We start from the raw sequence: 26,773 nt of genomic DNA on the forward strand, positions 1-26,773 counted from the left end.
TCCTTTAAGAATCACATTTATTAGGAGTTATTTTCTCACGCTGAAAGTGATGCATACCGTTCACCATAGAAACTTGGGCAACACATATAAACACGACAAATAAAATACAATAACAAACAACAGTCTAATGATAACTGCCGTAAGGGTTTTGATATATATCCTTATAGTCTTTTTTTTTTTTTTTTGAGGTGGAGTCTCACTGCATGTCGGGTCACTGCAACCTCCACCTCCTGGGTTCAAGTGATTCTCCTGCCTCAGCTTCCCTGGTTGCTGGGATTACAGGTGCCCGCCACCATGCCCAGCTAATTTTTGCATTTTTTAGTAGAGATGGGGTTTCACCCAGGCTGGTCTCAAACTCCTGACTTCAAGTGATCCGCCCCCCTCAGCCTCCCAAAGTGCTGGGATTACAGGCATGAGCCACCGTGCCCAGCCCTCTTTCAGTCTTTTTATATACACACACAGATATATATACACACCCACACATATATATATATTTTTTTAACAAAATAAGGCTCATAGTCTGCACTAAGTTTTGCTGTTTACCAAATGAAGAATGTTGGACCAGGCATGGCAGCTCACACCTGTAATCCTAGCACTTTGGAAGGCCAAGGCAGGGGCATCACTTGAGCCCAGGAGTTGGAGATCAGCCTGGGCAACATGGCAAGACCCTGTCTCTACAAAAAAACTAGCTGGGTGTGGTAGCGCACACCTGTGTTTCCAGATACTTGGGAGACTGAGGTGGGAAGATGGCTTGACCCCAGGAAGTTGAGGCTGCAGTGAACTATGATTGCACCACTGTACGCTAGCCTGGATGACAGAGCGAGACCCTGCTTCAAAAAAAAAAAAAAAAATGTTGCCACCTGACATGTAATATACTACATACTGATTATTCCTGAGAGTGGATTCCAAAGCATAAATGTGCCATAAATTAAAGGGAAGGCTTTATTTGATAAGAATAAATAAGAATGCACTCATAGGCTGATAAGAAACTTCCAGAGGTGGTTCAGAAAGAGAGGGAGGCCTAAGCAAAGGGTGCCTTCCGGAGGGGCAGAGAAGGCGGGATTGGGTAGCATCTGAGGCACAGGTGTAGGGGGAGGCCTTGGTCATTTCTATAAGAGTATTACACTTCCTGATTTCCTTATCTTGATACACACTTGGAAAAAATTATAAAACAAATGCTCATTTTAAGAAGGTGGAGGGGCCAGGCATGCCTGTAATCCCAGCACTTTGTGAGGCTAAGGCAGGAAGACTGCTTAAGCCAATGAGTTCAAGACTAGCATGGGTAACACAGCAAGACCCTGTTTCTACTAAAAATAATTTTAGTAATTAAAAAAATAAAAATAAAGAAGATTGAATAATTTATTTTTTATTTTTTATTTTTTTTTTTTTTGAGATGGAATCTCACTCTGTCACCCAGGCTGGGGTGCAGTGGCACGATCTTGGCTCACTGCAACCACCGCCTCCTGGGTTCAAGCGATTCTCCTGCCTCAGCCAACCCACTAGTTAGGATTACAGGCACCTGCCACCACACCTGGCTAATTTTTGTGTTTTTAGTAGAGACGGGGTTTCACCATGTTGGCCAGGCTTGTCCTGAACTCCTGACCTCAGATGATCTGCCCACCTTGGCCTCCCAAACTGCTGGGATTACAGGCATGAGCCACAGCACCTGGCCTGAATAATTTTTAAAAGCAGAAAGAAAATAAGTCCCATGGTATCTTATCAGCCATTTAATATATTTTTTTCCTGATAACAATCACAATACCCATGTATACATCTGTGTATATGGAAATATATTGGCTATTAGAAAATACTGTCGGCTGGGCGCAGTGGCTCACGCCTGGAATCCCAACACTTCGGGAAGCCAAGGCGGGCGGATCATCTGAGGTCAGGAGTTCGAGATCAGCCTGACCAACCTGGAGAAACCCCATCTCTACTAAAAATACAAAAAATTAGCCGGGCGTGGTGGCACATGCCTGTCATTCCATCTAGTTGGGAGGCTGAGGCAGGTGAATCGCTTGAACCAGGGAGGCGGAGGTTGTGGTGAGCTGAGATCATGCCATTGCACTCCAGCCTGGGAAACAAGAGCGAAACTCCATCTCAAAAAAAAAAGAAAAAAATACTATTAAAGTTTAGTTATATCTGCTAATGAGTGAAGATGTGGTGCTAACAGAACAAAGCCTATTGGGAAACTTGGGAAAAGAAACTTGTAACTTTCTTTTCCAACATTGCAAGGGTGGATCCGTCACAAGGAGGCCATGTGGGTGCCAGATGCGGGCTCCTCTACCCCATTCCAGCTCCACAGGGGACAGTGTCTTGCTCTGACACCCGGTGGAGTTGGGGGTGTAAGACCCGGCCACTCACCAGACCTGAGCTCACTGACAGAGCAAGCACTGAACAGAGGCCTTGGGAACTCACTTAGCCCTCAAGATGTAATAAGGCAGGTTCAAACCCCGGAACTCCTGCCCTGAAGGGGGCTCATTAATTTCACAAGTAGCCTCTTTTCTCAGAGTTCCCGGTCTCATCAAGAGAACAGGCTCACATAGAGTTTGTCCTTAGAACCCGTTTCCTTTAAAGGGTCTGTCTTCTCAGTCAAGTGCTTTGTCTGAACTTGCTGGTTCTTCCACTCCAGGGCACTTACACAACATGGGTGAGGGTTGTTACTTTCTTTTCCAACATGTAACAGTTTGAGCATACCATTATTTTTCTTGTATGTACTGTACTCAAATGCATAAATAGAAAAAAAATACACGTTTCACTGTCAGTCATATTACACTGACCTTGCTAATAAATTATCACACCTGGGGAAAAGGTGCGTTCTGGTCTCAAGGGCTTGTCTCTGTCAAGGCTGGCAGAGTAGGGAAGACAGAGAGAGGTTGGGGTGATGAGAGAATGGGAAGATGCAAGGAGAAAAAAAGAACGTAGACCAGAAGCATGTGGAAAATAAGCCAGGTTGAAGTTGTGTGCTCCAGTGGGGAGGAGGCGGAAGCTCCTGCTGTGTTTGGCTCCTGCCTGGAGGGCCGAGGTGAATGCCCTGCACGCTAGATTTTTGTGTTTTTTAATTTTTTTTTTTTTTTTTTGAGGCAGAGTTTCACTCGTGTTGCCCAGGCTGGAGTGAAATGGTGCGATCTCGGCTCACCGCAACCTCTGCCTCCTGGGTTCAAGTGATTCTCCTGCCTCAGCCTCCCGAATAGCTGGGATTACAGGCACGCACCACCACGCTCAGCTAATTTTTGTATTTTTAGTAGAGACAGGGTTTTGCCATGTTGGCCAGACTGGTCTTAAACTCCTGACCTCAGGTGATCTGCCCACCTCGGCCTCCCAAAGTGCTGGGATTACAGGCATGTGCCACAGCGCCCAACCGATTTTTTTTTTTAAGGCTTATTCTACTAACATCTCACTGATTCACATAATACAAAATTCAACAGATAACAACACTTCCTTACATTTTTATACAAAACCCTTTAAACATTATTTTAGCTAGGTGAAAAAGCTGTTCTAAAATGTAAGTAGGTTATCATCTTGTTACCCCCGCCATGGAGACGTTTTCAGTAGTCAAGGTTATCATCTTTGCAGGCCACCTGACAGGCAGTGTCCTTGTTGGGGACTAAATGCACCCCTTCCCACAGCATGGGGAAGTGGGATCATGCTATTCTCTTCCCTCCACCCCACAAGATCACACATGGGCCAGCCCACCCGCCATCACAAGGCCCCTACCCATCCAAACACAAGTCATTCTAAGAACCTCATGCTGGAACAGTCTGACCATTAATTGGGCCACGTAACAGTCAGTAAGGGACCCTCCGCACTAGGCTGCTGGGTGTCATTTCCCAACCAGCTGAACTAACGCACGCTGACGTATTAGACTTAAGTGCTGGACTGCTGTACAGACGAAAGGTTGCTTCCTAGCTTTTCATAAAACCATCTCAGCTCAGAGGCTGGGATCCTCCACGTCACCGGCAGGGGTCACTACACAGCAATGCGGAGGTAGCTGCACAAAGATGGGAAACTTTAGCACCTCTGAAAGAATCTCCTAGACTCGCCTCCTCAAGTGACTCACAAACTCTTCTCTAGTGAAAAGCTGGGAAAGGTGGAGAGCCCCTCAGTACCGGCAGGTACTTTATTGCCCACGAAGAAGTTCAGGCTGGACCTGAGGATGGACCGCGGGGTGGCCTCTGCTTTGGTCTCTGCTGGACAGCCCTCGGGGGAGCAGGGAGTCCAGCAGGGCCAGTCCTGCTCAGGTTTGCATGGGGAGGCCTGTTGGCTGCTCACTGGCATTTGAGACCTGAAACACATGGAGAAAGTTGGCTTAGAGGCCGTTCCCACTGCTGCAGTGTGCAGTCTGAGCTACGATGGACCCACATTGCCGGCCAGTAGAGGGCACCACCAGACACACTCTAGGATGCAGTCACAGCCAGAGACACAGCTTCTTCCAGCCCTCAGTGCTGGGCTGATGTCACCACCTAGGTCTTCCAAGCCTGTGGCCCTCCCAGCTACCTGGACACCTCCCACTGGACATCACAGGTGTCGCCCACCAACAAATCCCTGGAGGCGCCTATCGGTTTCCCCCACACAAACCTGCTTGCCCACCAGGGTGTCCTACCACCGCCTGGCACCACTGACCACCAGTCACCAGGGCTGCCCCCTCTCCTTGGGCTTGGAACCGATGCCTCCTCCTGTCCAAGAGCCTAAGGAAGCCTCTCGGTCTACAGATCGTCCCTGCCTGGGCCCTGGCAGCCCCCCTTGCTGCCTGCTGCCAGCCGGGGCCCAGGATCCACCCTCTACTTGGCCACTACCGCCCTCTTGTCTAGCAAATCGGATCTTTGCGTTCCCCTGCTTTTAAATCCTTCTGTGTCTACCAATAATAACAACAATAGCAAGAGAGGCCATACCTCCTGATGCCAGCATGTGCCAAGTACCATGCTACGCGCTTTCAGGAGCTCACGGAAACCCAATGAGGGGATGGGGATCGCCCCTGTTGGCCAAGTGAGGACACCAAGGCCTGTGATTTTCAGGATAACGCCCAACCCTGGTAATGGGAGCCAGGCCCTGAGTTCCGGCTCAGTTTCCAGAATTCAGGAAGTAGCAGCATCCCCTGGGGCCTGTCAACGTAGACTGCTGGGCTTCAGCCGGGAGACTGTGACTCAGTACAACAGAGGGTGGAGGACAGGGAGCTTGCATTCCCAGGCACCTAGCCACACGCTCCAAGGAGCTCTGCTAGCCCTGCCCCTCCAGGGTCCCATCTCCTTCCTGCACCATGGGCGCCAGAGCTCCTTCGCTTAGGCACCCCAGTGCTATCCGACACTCCCCAGTCCTCATCCCAGCCACTCTGTCTGAAGCACCTTTCCCTGCTTACCCGGGGCCTCTCTGCTCTTCCACCATCAATGCTGCACTCAAAGAGACACATCCGATGGGAAGTCTTCCCAGGCCCCGGTTCAGGTTGGCCTGGGTGACAGCTCTCAGCAGGTGCACCGGGACCTCTGACTGACTCAGCTGCCTCCCATGAGACAGGGTCCCCACACCCAAGGGCAAGCTCCTTGCTTGGCGTTCAGCCAGCTGTTTCTAGAATGTCGTGTGAGGCTTCATCCGATGAGAGAGGTGCCCGTCCGGTCCACACACCCACAGCCAAAGTATTTACCTGGAGGTGGGGAGCAGACACATCAGTGCTCGAGTGAAGACCTGTGAGGTCACCCACTGCAGCCACAGGACATCGTCGGGCATATCCGGAAGCCACGTCACCAGTCTGCAGAGACGAGACCAAGTACACAAACACACATAGGCAGACACAACAGCTTACAACACTACCCTTTGTTTACAAAAGCTGCCAACATCACCTCCAATCTGATGACTTCCCAGAAGGTGGATCTGGGATGCTAGGACAAGGACGAGCCCACCTGAAATCTCTAAAGCAAAATGAGGCCACTTCTGGTTCAAGAAAGCTCAAGGGACTTACAGTGAAATAAAGGAAAAAAAAAACCTTGGCTTTTCAGGGCTCTTCCCAGCTTGGAGAGGAGCTGAGGCCCACGGCGGCGGCTGCAAGGGCTCTCATGGTCAAGACCATCCTCTGCCTCATGGTTTGCTGTGCTTGGCCACATGTGAGCCCAGCAGGGGCACCATGGAGAGGTCTGACCGCTACCTCCTCTAGACTCTCCATCCCCCAGACACACAAAGGACCCCCACCTCAGGGTCTCTGATAAATGCCTGAACACAGACATCCCCCCAGCAGTGGTGGGGTGGGGAGGAGGAGGCTGATCCTGGGGAGTGGAGAATGAATCTAGGAAGGCCAGGGAGAGAAAGGAGCTGGCTTTTGAAGGAGGGACTGGGCATTAAAAGATTAATCAAGGCCAGGCACGGTGGCTCACACCTGTAATCCCAGCACTTTGGGAGGCCGAGGCAGGCAGATCAGGAGGTCAGGAGTTCGAGACCAGGCTGGCCAACGTGCCAAACCCCACCTCTACTAAAAATACAAAAATTAGCCAGGTGTGGTGGCACACGCCTGTAATCCCAGCTACTCAGGAGGCTGAGGCAGGAGAATCTCTTGAGCCCAGGAGGTGGAGGTTGCAGTGAGCTGAGATCGTGACATTGCACTCCAGCCTGGAGGACACAGTGAGACTCCATCTCAAAAAAAAAAAAAAAAAAAAGGATCAAAGGACATGACAGACTAACTTACTAAAAACAAAGTAAACACCCATGCAAATCTTCGTGTAAAGATGTGAGTGAAATAAGTGCTCAGGACTGCAGCATGCAACCACCTCATGTTTCCCAGTGTGGCACAGAGAAAATCCCCAAGTACAAGCGCAGCCTTACAAGAAGTGATAAATCTGCAAGAACAACGAGGAAGGAGCAGGGGCTCACCAATGAGCAAGATATTTCAACAGGTTACTGGACCCCAGGCAGAAGGGGAGGGGGCTGGTGATGAAACAGGCAGAGCACGGGGAGCAGGCGTTCACCACCAGGGCAAAACCCAACAGTTCAACCAGCTCCAGGGAAAGGAAGGGCTTCTAGGAAAGTGGTAACACCCGCAAGTAGACATCCTTCCGGCAGCCTGCCTGTCACTGTCTGGCAGCGCTGCCAGCTGATGCACCTACCCTTTTCTCCCTGAGCTCCAAGTCCTCTGTTGCCATATGGGAAAAAACCCACCAAGCACATGCCCAGAATAAGTCGCATAAAAGAGAAAGACGAAGAAACAGAAAAACTAGCCCAAGAAGAAATGGAGAAGGGATGATCCAGAGGACAGCAAATATTCCAAGAGAACGTTACATCCATAAAACAAGAAAAGAATGCAAAGAAAAAGAACAAGAGAGTACTCTTCGAGATTAAATTATATTTGCTGAAAGTAAAAACTGCAGGATAGGACTAGAAGACAAAATTTGAGGAAATCTGTCAGAGCAGAGGCAAAAAGACAGAGTGGAGTGATGAAAAATATGACAAAGAGAGAAAGTCAGACACAGAGACAGGAATCCAACCCAGGAAGCAAATATCTTCCTAATAAGAGGCCCAGGAAGAGGAAGAAAAAGTCTGAGCAACATAATAAGATCCTGTCTTACAAAAATTTTTTAAAAAATTTGTTGGGTGTGGTGATGTGTGCTTATAGTCCCAGCTACTTAGGAGGTTGAGGCGAGAGGATCACTTGAGTCTGGGAGGTTCAGGCTGCAGTGAACCATGATCATGTCATTGCATTCCAGCCTGGGCACCAGAGTAAGACCCTGTCTCAAAAAAAAAAAAAAAGAAAAGAAAATGGAAGGGAAGGAATAACAGAAATAACAATAGAAGATAATTTCCCAGAGCTGGAGAATGACAGAAGGCTTTGACCGAAGGCGTCCCCAGGACTTGTCCAGCTCAATAAATGAAATAAGGACTTGCACCAAGACATATGACATTTCGGATTATAAGGGATAAAAAGACAGTCCTAAAAGCACTCACCTGCAAAGAAGTGAGAATGTGACTGTCTCAGTCCCAGGCTTCTCACTAACCAATATACTGAGAGGAAATGATTTTCAACCTGCAATTCTAGACATGGCCAACCTATCACTGAGATGTGATAGAAAAAAAGCACATTTCCCAACACATATAAAGTCAAATGTTTTCTTCCTTGAGAGTTTACTAGAGACTCCACTCCAGAAAAACCAGGGAAAAGCCAAGAAAAACGAAGCTACAGATCCATGGATGGCACAGTGGCTCCAGGAAGGAAGATGGCAGGATGTAGCTGTGTAGTGGACAGCCCAGGGCACACACCCAGATGGAAGTGGGGCACGGAGGACCTAGGAGTGGTCCAGGGACAAACAGCAAGACCAGAACTTCTCGATGATCTTAAAAAGCAACTGGGGACGGGCTGGCTCATTCCCTCCCTTTCAGAAGCATTTCAGCAGGAATCTGAATCCTACCCCTTAAAGAACACAGCATCTGAGGTTATTTTAACAGCTCAGGTGTTAAAGTGCCAAGTCCAGGGCCACATCCACAGGAGGCTCAGCAGCCTCTTTGTAGTAGACAGGTCAGCACTCGCACCTCCTCACACCTTCAGGTTCTTTGTTCTCCCTTCCCTGGACTCCCTGCAGGCCCATGCAGCCCCATTCCTGATGCCTGTATCAGCTCAATTTTTTTCTTTCAGTCCAGGGTAATATTCAGACCAGGGTAATTTTTTTTTTTCAATCAAGTGCCCTCCATTGTCAGACAACCCACTGAGGTCGGTTTTCCTATCCATATATTGCAGATGAAACCGCTGAGGCTCAGAGAAGTCGAGTAACTTGCCTGAGGTCACACAGCTTAGAAATTGCAGTGCCCTGGTCTCATGCCCATACCTTTTATCGGTCTCTAATTTTACGATCATCATTATTACCTGAAAAGGGAAATCAGCATCTCTAGCTGGATGCTTACTATGGGATGAGTACTCCTGCACTGTGACTCAGTTACCAGACTGAGTCTCCTGACCACCCTCCGCTCCAGGGGATCTCTCTAGATGGGAAGCTGCAGCACAGAGAGGTGGATTCAGTCATCTGGAGTCACACAGCTGTAGTAAGCAGTGCAGCCAGGATTTGAAGAAGAGCAGTCTGACTGCTGAGCCAAGCTCTGACCATTCTGCTCCCCACCCCCACCCCGCCTTTCAGAGGAAGCCCAATCAAGAAGTTCTGGGAGCGTCACACTGTGTTCTCCTAACTGCTGGCTCTGAATCATATTAACAAACTATGCCTAGAACAAAAGATGGAATTCCCTATGTTCTACTTTCATGTGATTTGATTTTTTGTTGCTGTTGTTGTTTTGTTTTGTTTTGAGTCAGAGTTTCGCTCTGTAGCCCAGGCTAGAGTGCAGTGGCATGATCTCGGCTCACTGCAACCAACCTCTGCCTCCCAGGTCCTGGTTCAAGCAATTCTCCTGCCTTAGCCTCTGGAGTAGCTGGGATTACAGGCACACACCACCATGCCCAGCTAATTTTTGTATTTTTAGTAGAGACGGGGTTTCACCACGTTGGCCAGGCTGGTCTCAAACTCCTGACCTCACATGATCCACCCACCTTGGCCTCCCAAAATGCTGGGATTACGGCCATGAGCCACCGCGCTGGCCTTCATGTGATTTTAAATGGAAACAGCTCAGAGGGGCAGCAAGGATCCTGCTTCTAGGCCTGGCCCTTCTACTAGGCATCTCTGTGACCTCAGAGCGGTGACCCCAAGCTCTCCAGGCCTCAGTTTCCTTGGGCAATCACAAGAGACTGGACCAGCTGCTATGTGAGGCCACTGACAGCTCTAGGAGTCCCCACGGGGAGTTTCTGGGCTTGCACTGAGTTACAGGTGCATGTGTGGCTTGAGGACAGACAGGCAACGTTCAGGGGCATTGCACATAGACTGTGAGCTGTGATCTGCTGCACGACAATCCAGGCCCCAGACTACATGCCACCATGATCTGTCATCTTGTTTCATCCTCATATCAACTCTGTGAGGAAGACACGGAACCACCTAAAATGCTTACCTCTGGACAATCGCAATGGCAGACTCCACAGGCAGGGTACACGGCAGCATTACATAAGACATTATCCTAATGGGTAGCAAGTTGCAAATCTTGCTCATGTATCCACCTTTGTCTTTCATTTCTTCACTCAGTGCTGAAAAAGACAATCTGGAGCTACTATCTCCCACCAGTGTGAAAAAACAAACCACTTTACTCTGTTGGCGCTTAGCATTTCCATGAAATATGCCCGTTCTGGCAGCCAAAGGGTTGGAGGCACTCACAAAGGCCACGAGGTGGGGTGTGCCAGGCTGCTCTTTCTTTTTTTTAGACAGAGTTTTGCTCTTGTTGCCCAGGCTGGAGTGCAATGGCGCAATCTCGGCTCACTGCCACCTCCGCCTCCCGGGTTCAAGCGATTCCTCTGCCTCAGCCTCCCAAGTAGCTGGGATTACAGGCGCCTGCCACCATGCCCAGCTAATTTTTTGTATTTTTAGTAGAGATGGGGTTTCACCATGTTGGCCAGGCTGGTCTCGAACTCCTGACCTCAGGTGATCCACCCACCTCGGCCTCCCAAAGTGCTAGGATTACAGGTGTAAGCCACCGCGTCTGGCCCAGGCTGCTCCCTTCACAGCAAGGGCAGGGTGAAGCTGAAGCGGGGAGCACAGCCAAGAACAGCTAAGAGAGTGCTTACAGGGCATAGGGTCCCCACTCCCAGCTCCTTTAAATTGACAAATATGTTTGGAAGTCGCCACTCCAGAAAGCCCGCTTTTATTTTCCTTGAAAAGACATGTCCATTTCCAATATCATAGCTGAAATTAAATAGAAAATGGTGTGTAAGTCATGAGGCAAAGAATCATCTTGTATTAAGAAATCTGAATATACCCCACAGCAAATAATGTGCACAGAAACAGCTACATCAGGCTGGGCATGGTGGCTCATGCCTGCAATCCCAGCATTTTGGGAGGCCGAAGTTGTTGGATCACTTGAGGTCAGAAGTTCGAGACCCGCCTGGCCAACATGGTGAAACCCTGTCTCTACTGAAAACACAAAAATTAGCCAGGCATGGTGGTGTACGCCTGTAATCCCAGCAACTCAGGAGGCTGAGGCAGGAGGATCATTTGAACCTGGGAGATGGAGGTTCCAGTGAGCCGAGATCACGCCACTGCACACTCCAGCCTAGGCGACGGAGCGAGACTGTCTCAGAAAACAAAACACAAAACAAAAAACAGCTACATCAAACGTCACAGCATCTATGTTCTCCTAGGTACTTCTCAGGCACTACCAGCTTTACAAGCTGGTCCTTGACCCTCTGCTGGATTCCAGAGCCTTCTTCCTGGAGCCCCAGTCTTTTATTCCCTCTCTTTAATGACCTCGTGATGCCTCAATCATATTAATCTGGTCATATGGTTTGGATCTGTGTCCCTGCCCACATCTCACGTCGAATTGTAATTCCCAGTGTTGGAGGTGGAGCCTGATGGGAGGTGATTGGATCGTGGGGGCGGATTTCCCCACTGGTGCTGTTCTCTTGATAGTGAGTGCGTTCTCGTGAGATCTGGTGGTTTAAAAGTGTGTGGCACCCTCCCTCTATTTCCCTCTCTCTCTCACTCCTGCTCCAGCCATGGGATGTGTATGCTTCCCTTTCGCCTTCTGCCATGATTGTAAGTTTCCTGAGGCCTCCCCAGAAGCCGAGCAGATGCCAGCACCATGCTTCCTGTCCAGCCTGTGCAACTGTGAGCCAATTCAACCTCTTTCTTTATGAGTTACCCAGTCTCAGGTATTTTTTTATAGTAATGCGAGAACAAACTAATGCACCTGGGCAGCTGCTGTGTCCCATCTCTTAGGGCACCTCAAGAACAAGGAGTTATGTCTGACTCATTTTTTAATTTCTCCAAATGCCCAACTCTGTAGCTGGTTTGTGGGTTCTTCTGTTTGACTTAGTCCGTGTTCAGGCTATTCTAACAAAATGCCACCAACTGAGTGGCTTATAAAACAACAAACATTGATTTTTCAGAGTTCTAGAGGCTGCGAGGTCCCAGATCAAGGGGCAGCAGACGTGTTGGTGTCTGGTGAGGGCCTGCTTCTTCATAGACACCACCTTCTGTGTCCTCACACGGTAGAAGGGACCTCTCTTGGGTCTGTTTAATAAGGGCACCAATCCCATTCGTGACAGCCCTTTCCTCATGACCTAATCTCCTCCCAAAGGCCCCACCTCCTAAGACCATCATGTTGGGGGTTAGGATTTCAACAGACAAATTCCAGGGGGTACACAATCATTTGGACCATAGCACTGTCTCCATTTGACATTTGATGACATTATAAAATACAGCACCATTCAATGGAGGTTCAAAATTGTGGGTTTAGGGGAAGGGAGAAATTAGGAGAGGCCTCAAGAAAGGAGCCTTGAGGTGGGTGGACAGGTGGAGGGAGGCGGCCGGAAAGGAGCTCCGAGTAATGGGCCAAGTCCCAGATGCAGGACCCCCATCCTTGGGGTCCATGAAATCCAGGATGGCAGGAGCTCAGGTGCCATGTTAGGGAGACAGGGTTGGAAATGGGTACAGAGGGCCCAGCTGCCACAGGCAGGAGCCTATATGGGGAACCCCAAGGGGCTCAGCTGGAGTTTGTTTTCCTCCTGGTCATGACCCCACGGGAAGGGAGACTTGGCAAGGTTCCAGGATTGGGGGGGTTGGGGGCTGTGCTGGCAGTGATGGCAGCAGCCCAGGCTGTACACATGGAAGATGTTCCCAACCACCTGTCATGGTTGTCTCGCCCTGTCGCTCCCATGTGGTAGTACCATCTTCCTCCATAATGCACAAGAAAGAAGACAAGGTGCTGCCCGTGCCCACCCTGAGGAGTGGTACCTGCAGCGAGCCTGGGCGAGAGGGTGTCCAGGATGCTCTCATCCCAGGGCAGGATGTTGAGACGCAGGTGATCTAGCAGCTCGTCTCCCTCTAGCCTCACAGCCAAGGCAGCCGACTCCGGGGAAGAATCCAGACTCATGTTTGCCCAGCTGGGCGCGGCGACCTCAGAATCCATCCCCTCTGAGGATGACTTCAGGCCCGGCTGGGGCCTGTTGCAGATGCCTGTGAAGGGCACGGAAAACAAGCCCATCAGGCGAATGTGGGGAGTGGTGGTCATTACCCACCCATCTACCGAACTTCAGGGAGGCAGGCAGCTGGCCTGTTATTAGCCAAATGCAAGGGGAAGGGGGAAGGGAAGAGAATGAGCACAGGTTTTTGTCACCCGGAGAAAGGGGTATGGGGCTTTAAAGCAGGACACACGTGAGCTTGGCTCCTGCTAGCTTTGTGGGCTCCATCTACACGTCTGGATTCATGAGGTGCAAAGGCGAGGGTTAGTGCTCATTTATAACAACTGAACCATTGTTACACCTGCCTCCCAGGTCCTGAGCTAGGTGCTTCACCATCAGGCCTTACAGCAACCATTATCGTCGTCTCCATTTTTCAGCTGAGAAATCAGAAGCACAGCAAGGTTAAGAGACTTGTCTAAAACCACGCAGCCAGTACGTAGCAGAGCCGGGATTTGAAGCCTGGTCTGATGTCAAAGAGGGTTCTCACTTCCATCACATGGCCTTGGAAGAAGCACCCAGCAGGGAGGATTGGGCACCTGTATGTGCCAGGCCCTGTCCTGGGTGCTGGGACTCAGCCACCAGCATCAGTGAGTGGCCCCTGCTCTTACAGCATTAGCACGCTGGGCTGGGGGAGGGGGGCTTCAGACAACCACAGCTGCACCTGGCTCAACTCTGGCTTCCAACTTCAGACTGAAGAGACCAGGGGCTGCTTCTCAACGTCTGAGCCTTGCCCCCCAAGATAACCTCACATTCATGCTTGCCCCGGCTCTTTCCAGGCCCTATCAGATGCCCTCCTCACCCTCTGAGATGTCACTTTCCCTTAGGAATGTTGCCAGGTATCTGTTCTCAGGGAGATGCTGCTTCCAGCATCTCTGGCACACCAGCTCTTCCTGCCATACCGGCTCCCTCCTAATGTCCTCAACTCTCAACCCATGGGTACATCTCCCCATCTCCCCTTGCCCAACTGCTAAAGCCAGAAGCCGGGACTGCGCTCTTCTGTCTTCCTCTTCCCAAATGTCCCATCGGTCATTTCCAAGTCCTACTCCCCTGGACTCCTTCAAATTGGTTTCCTCCTCATGACCCTCGCAGCCCTGATCCTGGTGGAGCCTCTGGCTGCCTCACTGGCCTCCTAGACACTGGTATCTCCCTTCCTGTCCCGCATCCAGGGGGCTTCCAAAGCTCTCCTCTGATCCCCTCACTCCTACTGCAGCAGCCCTCAATGGCTCCCTACTGCTGCAGGATGCAATCCCCCTGTATCCAAAAGGCCCAGCCTGCCCTCCTCTCCCATTTTTCACCACTCCTGACCCCCTCTTCTCCAGCCATCTCTTAGTGTCCCCACTCCCATGCTTCCAGCCATCTCTTAGTGTCCCCATCCCCACCCCTCCAGCTGCACAGGCCTTCATGCCATCCTCTCTGTGTCCTGCAGGCCTCGCATCCATGGGCCCCCATGCCTAAGGCTCTCCTACTTATCCCCAAAGTCTTAATGTGGATTCACGTCCTCCAAGAGGCCCTTCTTCCCCTGGGCCTTGGAGATCCATCCTGCATGAGCCTCCAGCATCCTGTGTCTTCTCCTTGACACCTGTGCCTTCTCATTGGCACCTGTACTTTCCCATAGACACGGCATCACCCTTCTGCTTACTTATCTGCTCACTTCTCTCACAAGGCTGGCAAGGGCCACACCTCTGTGTTCACTGCAGTATCCCTAGCACACAGCAATGAACATTCTCTGAGCAGATAAATACACGTATGTCCTTAAAAATGCAGTCTCCTTGGTCTTGGCCAACGGCAAATTCAGAAGACCAATACATCAACCAACTTTTAGTATTAAAGAAAAATAGCTCCCAACACATCTTTTTGCTTCCACTCTAATATTTCTAGAGCAGAACTCCCCCAGCCCTGACAAGCCAGGATGACTTGAAGGCAGAAATGTGCTCTGGGAAGAACAAACTGGTCTAGTGGGCTTGGAAACACACCTGACTGGAGATGAGAAACCTGATTGCTTCATTTGGGGTCCAAACGCAGAAACTCTTTAACTTCGGCCCTTGTTAAACTAAGAGATCACAAGAGGTCGAGCTGGAAAGAAAAACCGCCTTCAGCCGGGCACGGTGGCTCACGCCTGTAATCCCAGCACTTTGGGAGGCCGAGGCAGGCGGATCACGAGGTCAGGAGATCGAGACCATCCTGGCTAACACAGTGAAACCCCGTCTCTACTAAAAATACAAAAAATTAGCCGGGCGAGGTGGCAGGCGCCTGTAGTCCCAGCTACTCAGGAGGCTGAGGCAGGAGAATGGCATGAACCCCGGGGGTGGAGCCTGCAGTGAGCCGAGATCGTGCCACTGCACTCCAGCCTGGGCGACAGCGAGACTCCGTCTCAAAAAAAAAAAAAAGAAAGAAAAACGGCCTTCAGATAAGGGGACCCTGGGGAGGGAGAGGGCCCTGGAGTCATGACATCCCCGTTCAAATCTCAGCTCTGCCCCTCAGGGAGGGGTGTGTGCGGCTTGGCTCTCCTTTCCAAGCTTCTGTTTCCCCATCTGTAAAATGGGACAGAGATTTCCTATCTCCCGGGCTCATGAGTAGGTTAAGCAACACAGGGAAGGTGTTGGGCACTAAGTGTTAGAACTAAGGCAAATCTCAAGTCTTTACCAAGACCGCTAGTAAATGTTTGTCAAAAGCGCATGGCTGATCCTCCCAGCCCATACATACCCTTCTCTTCCAAGAACCTGAATGCGTCCAAATATCCTCGAAGGCATATCTCTCCCAGCACCTGTGAGCAAAGCAAGCAAGGGGACTACAGCAGGGAGACACCAAGCACCATTTATTTAAGCATCATTGGAAGACCGCAGAGAGCACCAAAGAATCGTGCAAGCTCTGAGTCTGCTGGCTGGGGGGACTGAACCACCTGGGGGCTGAGCAAAGGGCTCTGTGCTCCCAGGAGACAGTTCCCTGCAGGTCTCGGCTTGAATGTCACCCTTCCACGGAGACTTTGCAGGCACCCTAGCAGGCCGGAGCTTCTTTTTTTTTCTTTTTCTTTTCTTTTTTTTTTTTTTTTTTTTAAGGCAGAGTCTTGCTCTGTCGCCCAGGCTGGAGTGCAGTGGCGCGATCTCGGCTCACTGCCACCTCCGCTTCCGAGGTTCAAGCCATTTTCCTGCCTCAGCCTCCCTAGTAGCTGGGATTACAGGTGCCCACCACCATGCCCGGGTAATTTTTGTATTTTTCATAGAGACGGGGTTTCACCATGTTGGCCAGGCTGGTCTCAAACTCCTGACCTCAAGTGATCCACCTGCCTCAGCCTCCCAAAGTGCTGGGATTACAGGCGTGAGTCACTGCGCCTGGCAGGAGCTTGTTTCTTTGGGATCCCTTAGTCCTGGAATAAGCCTCCCCCCTAACAAACTTTGCAGCCTATCCCAGTTGTCACTAGGACAATAACAGCTGTCTCCTCTACTCATCTGCTTATAAAGCGCACAGGAAAACCAATCCTGTTCGACAGCTTTCCCTCTCCCTTGGACTGTGAGCACACATTGCACTGCGTAGCCTTCTTTCTTTCTCCCCAGGAGCACCAAAGGTTGGTGTACACGGTCTGCAAATTTCTTACTATGGTAGAGTGGTAGGGCATACTAAAACAACCACAATCAAAAAAGGTCAAACTACTGAATGCAGTTGTTCCTGACCGTGTTTCCAAATAAGAATCATCTTAGTGGCTGGGTACAGTGGCTCATGCTTGTAATCCCAACACTTTGGGAGGCTGGGGTGGGAGGATCACCTGAGACCAGCCTGAGCAACACTCTACAAAATTTTTACAAATTAGCCAGGTATGGTGGTGCATGCCTGTGGGTCCCTGCTACTTAGGAGGCTGAGGTGGGAGGACTGCTTGAACCCAGAAGTTTGAGGCTTCAGTGAGCTATGATTGCACCACTGCACTCCAGCCTGAGTGGCAGAGCAAGACCCTGTCTCAAAAACAAGCAAAAAAAAAAAATCATCTTTATAACTAAAAAAATTAAAAATCCTAATGCCCATACTGCACCCCCCTGACTATATAACTACAGCCTGGGAAGTGGATCTGAGTTTTAGGTCTGGTTATATGTTCCCAGGTGATTCCCATAATCAGGGTGGTGCCTCACCTGAGCTTCTGGGACACGCGCCTTTTATTTCCGTTAACCAGCAATGACAAGGTCTATTTCTGTTTGATTGTGCAGAGAGCAACTGGCAGCTCCTGGCAATCAGGGAGGCAAAGAAGAGCTGCACTCTAGAACAGCTGCCCCCTCACCACCAACTCACCTTGAGATCCGGGGGGACAAATGCTCTCGAGACAAGGTAGAGGTTCCCTGCGCAGAGGCGTAGGCTGAGCTTGGTGATGTCCACGTGAAGAAAGTTCGTGGACTTGACTTTAGGGCAGATGTCGTACTCCCCATAGAAGGGGGACACGGTGATGGTTGTTTTGGCATCAATGAAGGGTATGCTGTCACTCACTCCTCCATCCACATATCGCTTTGAAAGAAGGGAAAAAAGGACTGGCACTGTCTGAAGCTCTGGGTTAGTGCTTAACTGCTTAACAAGCTTTCACATGTGGGCAGGGCTTCTCAGAGCCGCAAACGGGCTGATATGGAGGGAGGACATTGGCTTTAGAATCACTGCTGTGACAAATCCTTACTGAGCATTCCTGTGCTAGGACAGGCTCTACTCTGGCTCTCAGGGTTGCTGTCTACTGTTGTACAGTGTGTGCACTGCACAAAAGTGCCTGGCAAAGAGGCAGGTGGAGACTGGAGTCCATGTTGTCTTGGCCAAGTCCTAGGGCCAGATGGGCACCCATAGGAGTGCCTGTGTAACGTGCCTAAGGGGGCCATATGAACTAGGGGGTGCTCAGTGCACTGGGGGCAGAGTGTGATAGAAACCCAAAGGAGAAAGATGGTCATGGGTTCAAATCCAGCCCCCTTTGCTGCTTGCAAGGAGGATACACAAATCTGGGACAAGACTTTAACCCATGAGCCTATCTCCCTCCACGCTTTGACAATTAGAACCAAGACCTGGAGGAATTTTTGAGACTTAAATGAAACAATGAACCTGGGACCTCAGAAAATGTCCTCCAACCCACAACACAGCAGCATTTTGGATAAATTATTCTAAGGGTGAGTTTTCCTTCATCTATATCCTTAAACCACCTTATTGCCCACAGCTCAGCTGGGGCAGGCAGCTTTTGCTGCCATTTGGACAGAGCCTGCACCTGTGAAACTTGTGTCTACAATGATTTCCAGCCACAGCTGTCACAGCCAGCCATCAGAGCCAGCCATCAGATGCCCACAGAGACAGGCCTCCAAAAGATTCCAGCTGGGAGGCTCTCCCAGCCCGCCCTTCCACACGGAGGAATTTCAGAGCGGTGTTTGGCCTAAAACAGGTCCAGGAGAGAATCATGAGACATGTTCAGCCACATCTTAGCCATCAAGATTCTTGCCTGGAGTCCAGAAATGATGAGGAGTTTACACAGCAACATTTCCAAAATCGTAGTCACACAATTTCTAGGGCAGATGTAGCAAGGCATCAAAAACCTCACTAGGAGCTGGGCATGGTGGCTCACACCTGTAATCCCAGCACTTTGGAAGGCTGAGGCAGGTGGATCACTTGAGGCCAGGAGTTCGAGACCAGCCTGGGCAACATGGTGAAACCCTGTCTCTACTAAAAATACAAAAATTAGCTGGGCATGGGGGTGCGTGCTTGTAATCTCAGCTGCTTGGGAGGCTGAGGCAGGAGAATTGCTTGAACCCAGGAGCCGAGGGTTGCAGTGAGCTGAGATCACGCCACTGCACTCCAGGCCTAGGCGATACAGTGAGACTCTGTCTCAAAAAACAAACAAAAACCTCACTAGCATAAAGAGACACAGAATGAAATGCCAGGAATCTGGAGTGAAGACCAAGGAGGAAGGCGGCTGGTGGATCATCTTCATTCAAGGGGTAGTCTGAAGCCCAAATATTCTCCTGCCATGTACAACTTTTCCATGCATTTTGAACTTTTTTATAGTAATGTTTTGAATTTAGGAGCTCCAGTGGTGCAATTGATTAGCGCGTGGTATGTACACAGTAATGCTTTGAATTTGCTTGCATTGAATTTCAAGAATAATGGGTTCTAATTGTCAGCAAGATTCCTATGAGCGCACTCAACAGGTGATGATGCAACATCCCGAGCCTCTATACACCGGATGCCAGTGGAGCTCCCCCAGTTTTGTTTTGTTCTTTTTCTGAGACAGAGTCTCGCTTTGTCAAAAAGGCTGGAGTGCAGTGGTAGGATCTCAGCTCACTGAAAGCTCTGCCTCCCGGGTTCATGCCATTCTCCTGCCTCAGCCTCCAGAGTAGCTGGGACTACAGGCGCCCGCCACCACGCCCGGCTGTTTTTTTTTTTGTATGTTTAGTACACTAGGTTTAGGTTTCACTGTGTTAGCCAGGATGGTCTCGATCTCCTGACCTCATGATCCACCTGCCTCGGCCTGGCACTCCCCCAGTTCTGACAACCCAAACTGTCTTCTGATGTGGCCAGACATCCCCAGTGGGGGTTGGGGAAGGATGCAAGACTAGCAAGTGAGCTGGCACAGACCCAGTGCCTAGTCCAGAGCCTGCAGAACAAGCACTCCTGCTTCGGCTTCTCCATCCCCCTGGCATGGCTCAGAAATCAGCCAATGCACATATTCACTGATCTCAGCCAAATCTGAACACTGCCAGCAGCTTCTGACCAAAGCTATGGGCTGAAAAGGACAGAGTAGGACCCAGAGGGCTTGAAACTCTCGACCAGGAAGGAAAGCCAGAACCGTGCACTAGGGAGCCTAAGAGCATCACTACAGTGCTGCTGGGTGCACTCCTGCTGAGTTCCAGGGGAGATGAAATACCCACATACAGCCACCAGCATAACAAGGGGTTGCGGTCGTGCTGATGCCCAACCATGTTATGGCAATGCCGGAAATCCAAAATGTGCTTTGGCCACTCAGTGGCTGGGCACTCCAGTGGCTCCGTGGACCACTATCCTGGACCCCAAACTACAGAGAATGAGAAGAGCCACTCTGCAGTGAACCAAGACATGCCCTGTTCTGAAGGAGGAGCAGAGAGTGATCTGGGCACAAGCTCCCTGGCCGTGCTCCTTGGGCAAGTATGATTCTCAAGTTCCCCACAGCCACACAGGATGAATAATCACATCTCCCCTCAGTTGTGGGGACCCTATAAGATAACACACAGGAGCACATGGCCTGTAATGGGAGGCTCCTAATGCGAGTCCCTCTGCCACGGGGCTCTGCCAGTGCTACATACAGGATTGTGTCAAAGGTTCCGCTGCTGCTCTTTTGAGTTCAAAAATGACCCTAAAAGGCTAGTATTTTACAGCCTAAACTTCCTCCTGTGCATCACAAAGTGGCAAAACAAAACAAAGCACAAATCTAGGCTAGACCAGGCTTACAGATTTTTGTTGTTGTTTAGAACACATATGATTGTTGGCCGGGCGCGGTGGTTCATGCCTGTAATCTCAGCATTTTGGGAGGCCAAGGAGGGCGGATCACCTGAGGTCAGGAGTTGGAGACCAGCCTGGGCAATATGATGAAAGCCTGTCTCTACTAAAAATACCAAAATTAGCTTGGCGTGATGGCAGGCACCTGTAATCCCAGCTACTTGGGAGGCTGAGGCAGGAGAATTGCTTGAACCTGGGAGGTGGAGGCTGCAATGAGCAGAGATCGCACCACTGCACTCCAGCCTAGGCGACAGAGCCACACTCCATCTCAAAAAAAGAAAAAAAGAAAAAAAAAAAATATATATATATATATAGATGACTGTTATAGTTCCCCCTAAGAGTAAAGCTCCACCTTCCAGGGGTAACAGATTCTTCAGCGTCATATACTTTATCTTTTTTTTTTTTTTTTTTGAGATGGAGTACAGTGATGCAATCTCGGCTTACCGCAACTTCCGCTTCCCGAGTTCAAGCAACTCTCCTGCCTCAGCCTCCCGAGCAGCCGGGATTACAGGTGCACACCACCATGCCCAGCTAATTTTTGTATTTTTAGGAGAGATAGGGTTTCACCCTGTTGGCCAGGCTGGTCTCGAACTCCTGACCTCAAGTGATCTACCTGCTTCAGGCTCCCAAAGTGCTGGGATTACAGACACGAGCCACCATGCCCGGCCAACATCATATAGTTTAACTAGGTCACTGAGAAGCTATCTGATGCTTACCGTGCAGATTAAGTGAACCAGCCAGTTTACCTTACAGATAGCCAGATAATTAATTACGCATGCAGTAAGTTTTGCTGCCCGGGTTGCCTGGAAGTAGGGCCAGCTGTGGCTACTCTGTCTGAAAGGCAGCGAGGCATGGGGCTCCACCATGGGACAGACCCTGAGGTGCCTGATACTGGTGTCTTGCAGGCAGGAGATGTGTGAGCATGCCTTAGAGGCCCCCAGGACTCAGCACTAGCAGAGAAAGCCTACTTACCACGCCTCTGAAGGAAGGAGGGATAAGGCCACTGTAGAAAGGGATGAAGCAGGAACATATCAAGGCCTGTGAAAGCAAAAGAGAAGTTATAGGCGAGAGCACCCTCTTAATTTTCTTGATCCTTCATAAGCCTTCTCCAAGTGAGCAGGGCAACAAATCTGAAAATGCCCTTTGCACAGAGTAGGTTAATCCATGGGTCGAAAGAACGGGGAACTAACATACACCCTCAGACTTCAGGCCAATGGGGCTCATCTATTGCATAATCCCCTTAACAACACTGTCAGTGAACTTCAACTTCCTCTCCTTGCTCCCCACGAGAGTCACACTGGGTCACCACAGACAGGACCAAGGGTTGTTGGCTCATGGACTGAAAGGGGCTAGATCGGTGCTGTTCAAATGCCAGTATTCATTAGCATCACCCGAGAGCTTGTGGAACCAGAGATTCTGCGTCCCTCCCCAGAATTCCCATGCAGCAGGTCGGAGGTGGGGCCTGGGGGTCTGCCATTCCAATAAGCTCTCAGGAGCTGCTGCTCTGCTGGTCCCAGGATCACACTTTGCCAAGCGCCGTGCTACAGAGCAGTCAGCAGGCACCACAGTGATTCACTGGGAGAACAGACCCATGCGGGAACAGACAAGTGCTGGCTGTTTAGAGAAAGCTTCTGCAAACAAGGTTAAACAGAGGATGAAACTGGCTGCTGGTTAGACGAGCTGGGCTGCTGGGTTGCACAGATCTGTTAAGTAAAATGGAGTCTTTCATCCAACGGGCGCTTATGAAAGCATCAGCGGAATTTAATGGTGTTTTGCTATTGCAAATTATCTTCTCTCTGCTAGATCCTGAGGATACAGGCAAATAAGGCACGTTCCCACCCTTGTAGGGTTTCCAATGAGAAAGCATCTTCATTATGGAAGATGCATAGAGGAAGCTCAGGAGAGGCACACCTGCAGGACAGGTTCCTTGGACTGGACGGTCATGAGCCAAGTGTTGAAGGAAAGGGAGGAATTATTTGAAATTGTAACTGCCAGGCCGAGGTAGGCAGATTACTTGGGTGCAGGAGTTTGGGACCAGCCTGGGCAACAGGGCAAAACCCTGTCTCTACAAAACGTACAAACATTAGCAGGGTGTGATGGCCTGCGCCGGTAGTCCCAGCTCCTCGGGAGGTTGAGATTGCGCCACTGCACTCCGGCCTGGGAGACAGAGCAAGACTCTGCACCCCGCCCCCCCACCAAAAAAAAAAGAGAAAAAAAGTGAAGAAAATAAACTGCCCTGGAACATTCAGGGTTTACAAACATTATGGACCAAATCACTGGAGGCGTACAGAGTTTATGTCACTCTGGCACGGGGGCCTACGACTGCTTGTGTTCCTTCCAAAACAAAACAGTCTTTTTTTTTTTTTTTTTTTCCAGACTGCATCTCACTGTCACCCGGGCTGGAGTACAGTGGCATGATCCTGACTTACTGCAACCTCCACCTCCCAGGCTCAAGCAATTCTCCTGCCTCAGCCTCCCTAGTAGCTGGGACTAAGGGCCCACAACACCATGCCTAGTTAATTTTTCTGTATTTTTTGTAGAGATTGGGTTTCGCCATGTTGGTCTCGAACTCCTGGGCTCAAGCAACCCACCCGCTTTGGCCTCCCAAAGTGCCGAGATGATAGGCATGAGCCACCGCACCGATCCTAAAACAGCTTTTCTAACTTGACAACATCCAGATAAGCAAACTGCTTACATCCACGACTTCGTCTTTGGACCGAAAGTCAGACACCAGAACGTTTTCCCCATCAGACACTCTGGTGAGTGAGACGCATATTTTGCCAGAGACGAGCTGGTGGATGTTGGCCGGGAGGTAGCTGGAGAGAAGCTGTCGGAGGAACTTGCTCAAGTTGAAGGATGGATGGAAGATGCCAATGTTCCGACTCCTGGCCTTCCGCACAAGATCCGAGAGGACCTGCAGAGTCTGCTCTGGGGGCAGGAGACAAATACATGAAAGAATGTACCACACTGGCATGGCAATACTTTTGGCAAGGCCAGAAACCAGACAGCAAGGATGCCACCAACATTTGTCTAGACCAGTACTGTCTACTATGGGAGCCACATGTGGCTATCACGCCCTTGAAATGTGGCTCGTCTGAACTGAGATGTGTAAGATACAAACTGGATTTCAGCGGCTTAGTATGAAATATCTCATCAGTAAATTTTTATATTGAATAGATGTGAAAATGATATTATTTTGGATATATTGGGCTCAATGAAATTAATTCTCCCTGTGTCTTTTACTTTATTCAACGTGGCTTCTAGAAAATGCACAATGACATCATGGCTTCCAGTATATTCCTACCAGACAGCGCTGCTGTAGGCCTCAGCCACAGGAATGAGCCTCTCACTTCCAGAAGCCTAGGTGAGCAGGCCTCACCTCCGTGCCCCACAAAGTTAGAGGCCAGGAACATATCAGCACCAGAGCTTTGGTGTAGATGGCCTTAATGCTGTCAGGTGCAGGAGATCTGACCTCACCTACTGGCCTGGCCTCTCCGGCTGATCTGCACTCTCCTGGCATGCAAGACCGCCCCTCCCAGCCCAACCCCTGGCCAGCCATAGATCTTGGGATGCACAGGGACAGGCATGCCCCAGCCTGTCCTGACCCAAATCTGATCTTGACTCACAGCTCTCCTTCCCTGAGCGGCCAGAGGGGTGGAATTGCACGTGGCTGGCAGGTTCTGCCTGTCCCTCCTGCCAAGTTAGGCTCAGCTCAGATGCACTGAGGAGCTGTGTCCAGGATGCAGCCTCTGGGACATGCTCAGCAGCCCCCAAGTGCACAGCCCTCTGTGAGACAGGGGGTTAAAGCAGGAACCTGGAGCCCTGGAACCCAGGGAGTGGCTCCTGCCAACGCCTCCAGATCCACCTTCCAGGGACTTGGTGTTTCCCGAGCCTCCCTGTGTCCTGCCGGGGAAAGCCCCAGGCTGCACCTGTCCTCTGCCCAGTAAGGAATCCTGTCTATACCAGAGGGAGTGTACTTTAGGCTCCTGGGACCACTGCATTTGAATTCTGTCCCAATGTAAACATTTGTCCATGTGGGTGTCCACAGGCCACCTTGGGATACAAAAAAGCTGACTTTTATTGTTGCTAAACGCCAGGGTGTGCAAATGATCATGTGGCCGGTCTAATCCTCCTGGAGGCCACATTTCCTGCCCTTTGCTCCTCTCCCCCTGGCTTCGGGGAAGGCAGACAGCCAGGACTGTCTAATCCCTAATCCCCACCTCCCAGTCAGCCCAGGGGCTGCCCACTGCTCCTACCCAATGGCAGGGCTTCCTCTACCAGCTTCCTCACCACTGAACAGTCCCTCCCTGCTGGCTCTGGCAGGCATGGCAAAGAGTCCATTGTTAAGGAAGCCCAGATAAAAGGGGGCTCATGGGGGCATAATCTGCCTGGGGACGTCTGGGTGTCAATAGCTCCACAATGCTACTTGCCCCAGCCCCTGCCTGCTGGCTCACAAACCCCTCCCCGCCTCCAGGACTGGGCACACAAATTCCCAGGAAGCATACCACACCCCAGTACTTCGGGCTAGTGAGAAACAAACCCTCCGTCTGCATCCCCACCACACACACACACAGGTACCCACATGGACAAATATTTCATTAGGACAAGATTCAAATGTACAGAATCTCACTTCCAGGAGTAGTGAGCTGGAGAGGGGAGGGTGGGCCTAAGTCAGTGGAAACTAGAGGAGAGGATGGGATTGGGGGGTGTCCAGGGATGCACTCCAGCCCCCAGGAAGGGTCCCAAACACTGGAGGAGGAGGAGGAAACAACTTTCCTCTTTCAAGGTACCCCTCCCCACCAGACTCCAGTTAGCCTGCCCTGGAGGATGCCTAGGGTTGCCCTTCTGGGAGGCTACCCAGCCCCCAGAAGGCTGGGCTGCGACCCAGAGAGCGCAGGCAGCCGGGCGCAGTGGCTCACGCCTGTAATCCCAGCACTTTGGGAGGCCGAGGTGGGGAGATCATGAGGTCAGGAGATCAAGACCATCCTGGCTAACACGGTGAAACCCTGTCTCTACTAAAAATACAAAAAATTAGCCGGGCGTGGTGGCGGGCGCCTGTAGTCCCAGTTACTCGGGAGGCTGAGGCAGGAGAATGGCTTGAACTCGGCAGGCGGAGCTTGTAGTGAGTTGAGATCACGCCACTGCACTCCAGCCTGGGCGACTGAGCGAGACTCCGTCTCAAAAAAAAAAAAAAAAAAAAAGAAAAGAAAAAAAAAGAAAAGCGCAGGCGCGGGGTGTCTTGAGTCCCTCAATCCCCAGAGGGAAGGAGCCCACCCTGGAGCACCGGCCAAAGCCCCACTCTTTGTCGGGCCCAGGGCAAATCGGCCCCTTGGCAGCTCAGCCCGCCCAGCACCTCCCGAGAGGACACAGGGGACCCGGAGTCCGCAGGGGCCAGCACTACCCTCCGCCCCGGGTCCCGCTCCCTACTCTCCGTCGCTCCGAGACGCTCCGACTCGCAGTCCGGAGGCGAGGGTCTCCCTTCATGCACGGGCGCCTGATGGGGGTAGGGGTGGGGATGCACGAGAGTCCCAGGCTTCGGCCCGGACTGCTCGGGGTTCCAACGCCCCCTTCCCGGGCCCAGGAACAGCGCCCACCTTAGGAAGCATCTGCCCCGGAGGGGACCCTCTGGATGCACCCCGCCGTGTCCGCGTCCGGTGCCCGCTCCTCCCGGGCCCCGCGACCCCTGGGGATCCCCCGCCTCCCGGCCTAGGGGGCGCCCCCTCCGCACGCGGAGCCCGGGCGGCGGCCCCAGACGCACCCAGCGGGATCCCGGAGAGGACGTTGACGCAGTGCAACGCCCCGGCCGAAGCGCCGAACAACATGCGCGCGTCGCGGAGGAGGTGCGGGGCGTGCTCGCTCAGGCAGCGGGTCGCCCCGACGTGGTAGTAGCCCAGGAAGCCGCAGCCCGCGAAGGACAAGCTCCAGCCGCGCTCGGCGTCGTACATGGCGGCAGCGGGGCAGGGGCGCGGGTCCGGATCTGGGTCGGGATCGGGAATCGGCTCGGGTCCTGATCCGCAGCAGCTCCGCCCGGCGCCCGCAAGCGCTCTCTACCCGGCCTCCGTGTCTCCGCCAGGGCATTCCCAGCGCGACGTCAGCCCCGCCCCCCTCGGACCATGCAAATGAGCCGGCGGGAGACCCAATGAGCGGGCAGGACGCCCTCCTGGGCGGGGCTTGGAGGGGGATGGGGGTGGGAACGGGGTCTGGCAGGGGGATGGGGGCGGGGACGGGGTCTGGGAGGGGGATGGGGGCGGGGACGGGGTCTGGGAGGGGGATGTGGCG

At 51.5% G+C, this 26,773-nt stretch overlaps 1 protein-coding gene and 1 pseudogene across 1 annotated transcript; both read right to left on the reverse strand.

Annotated features, from left to right (window-relative positions):
- Positions 1 to 26,592, reverse strand: PNPLA3 (patatin like phospholipase domain containing 3). The gene is made up of 9 exons (XM_055253152.2): positions 26,253 to 26,592; positions 23,190 to 23,422; positions 21,467 to 21,532; positions 17,294 to 17,503; positions 15,722 to 15,782; positions 12,792 to 13,013; positions 9,958 to 10,090; positions 5,636 to 5,740; positions 1 to 4,282 (listed from the first exon to the last, which is right to left on the reverse strand). The coding sequence occupies exons 1-9, from the start codon at positions 26,437 to 26,439 to the stop codon at positions 4,054 to 4,056; spliced, it is 1,446 nt and encodes a 481-aa protein (XP_055109127.2). The 5' UTR covers positions 26,440 to 26,592; the 3' UTR covers positions 1 to 4,053.
- Positions 1 to 26,773, reverse strand: part of LOC134733491 (large ribosomal subunit protein eL33-like) — a 346,767-nt pseudogene that overhangs the window by 7,095 nt on the left and 312,899 nt on the right.

The sequence above is a fragment of the Symphalangus syndactylus genome, chromosome 18 (genome assembly GCF_028878055.3).
Source record: "Symphalangus syndactylus isolate Jambi chromosome 18, NHGRI_mSymSyn1-v2.1_pri, whole genome shotgun sequence".
Classification (NCBI taxonomy): Eukaryota; Metazoa; Chordata; class Mammalia; order Primates; family Hylobatidae; genus Symphalangus; species Symphalangus syndactylus.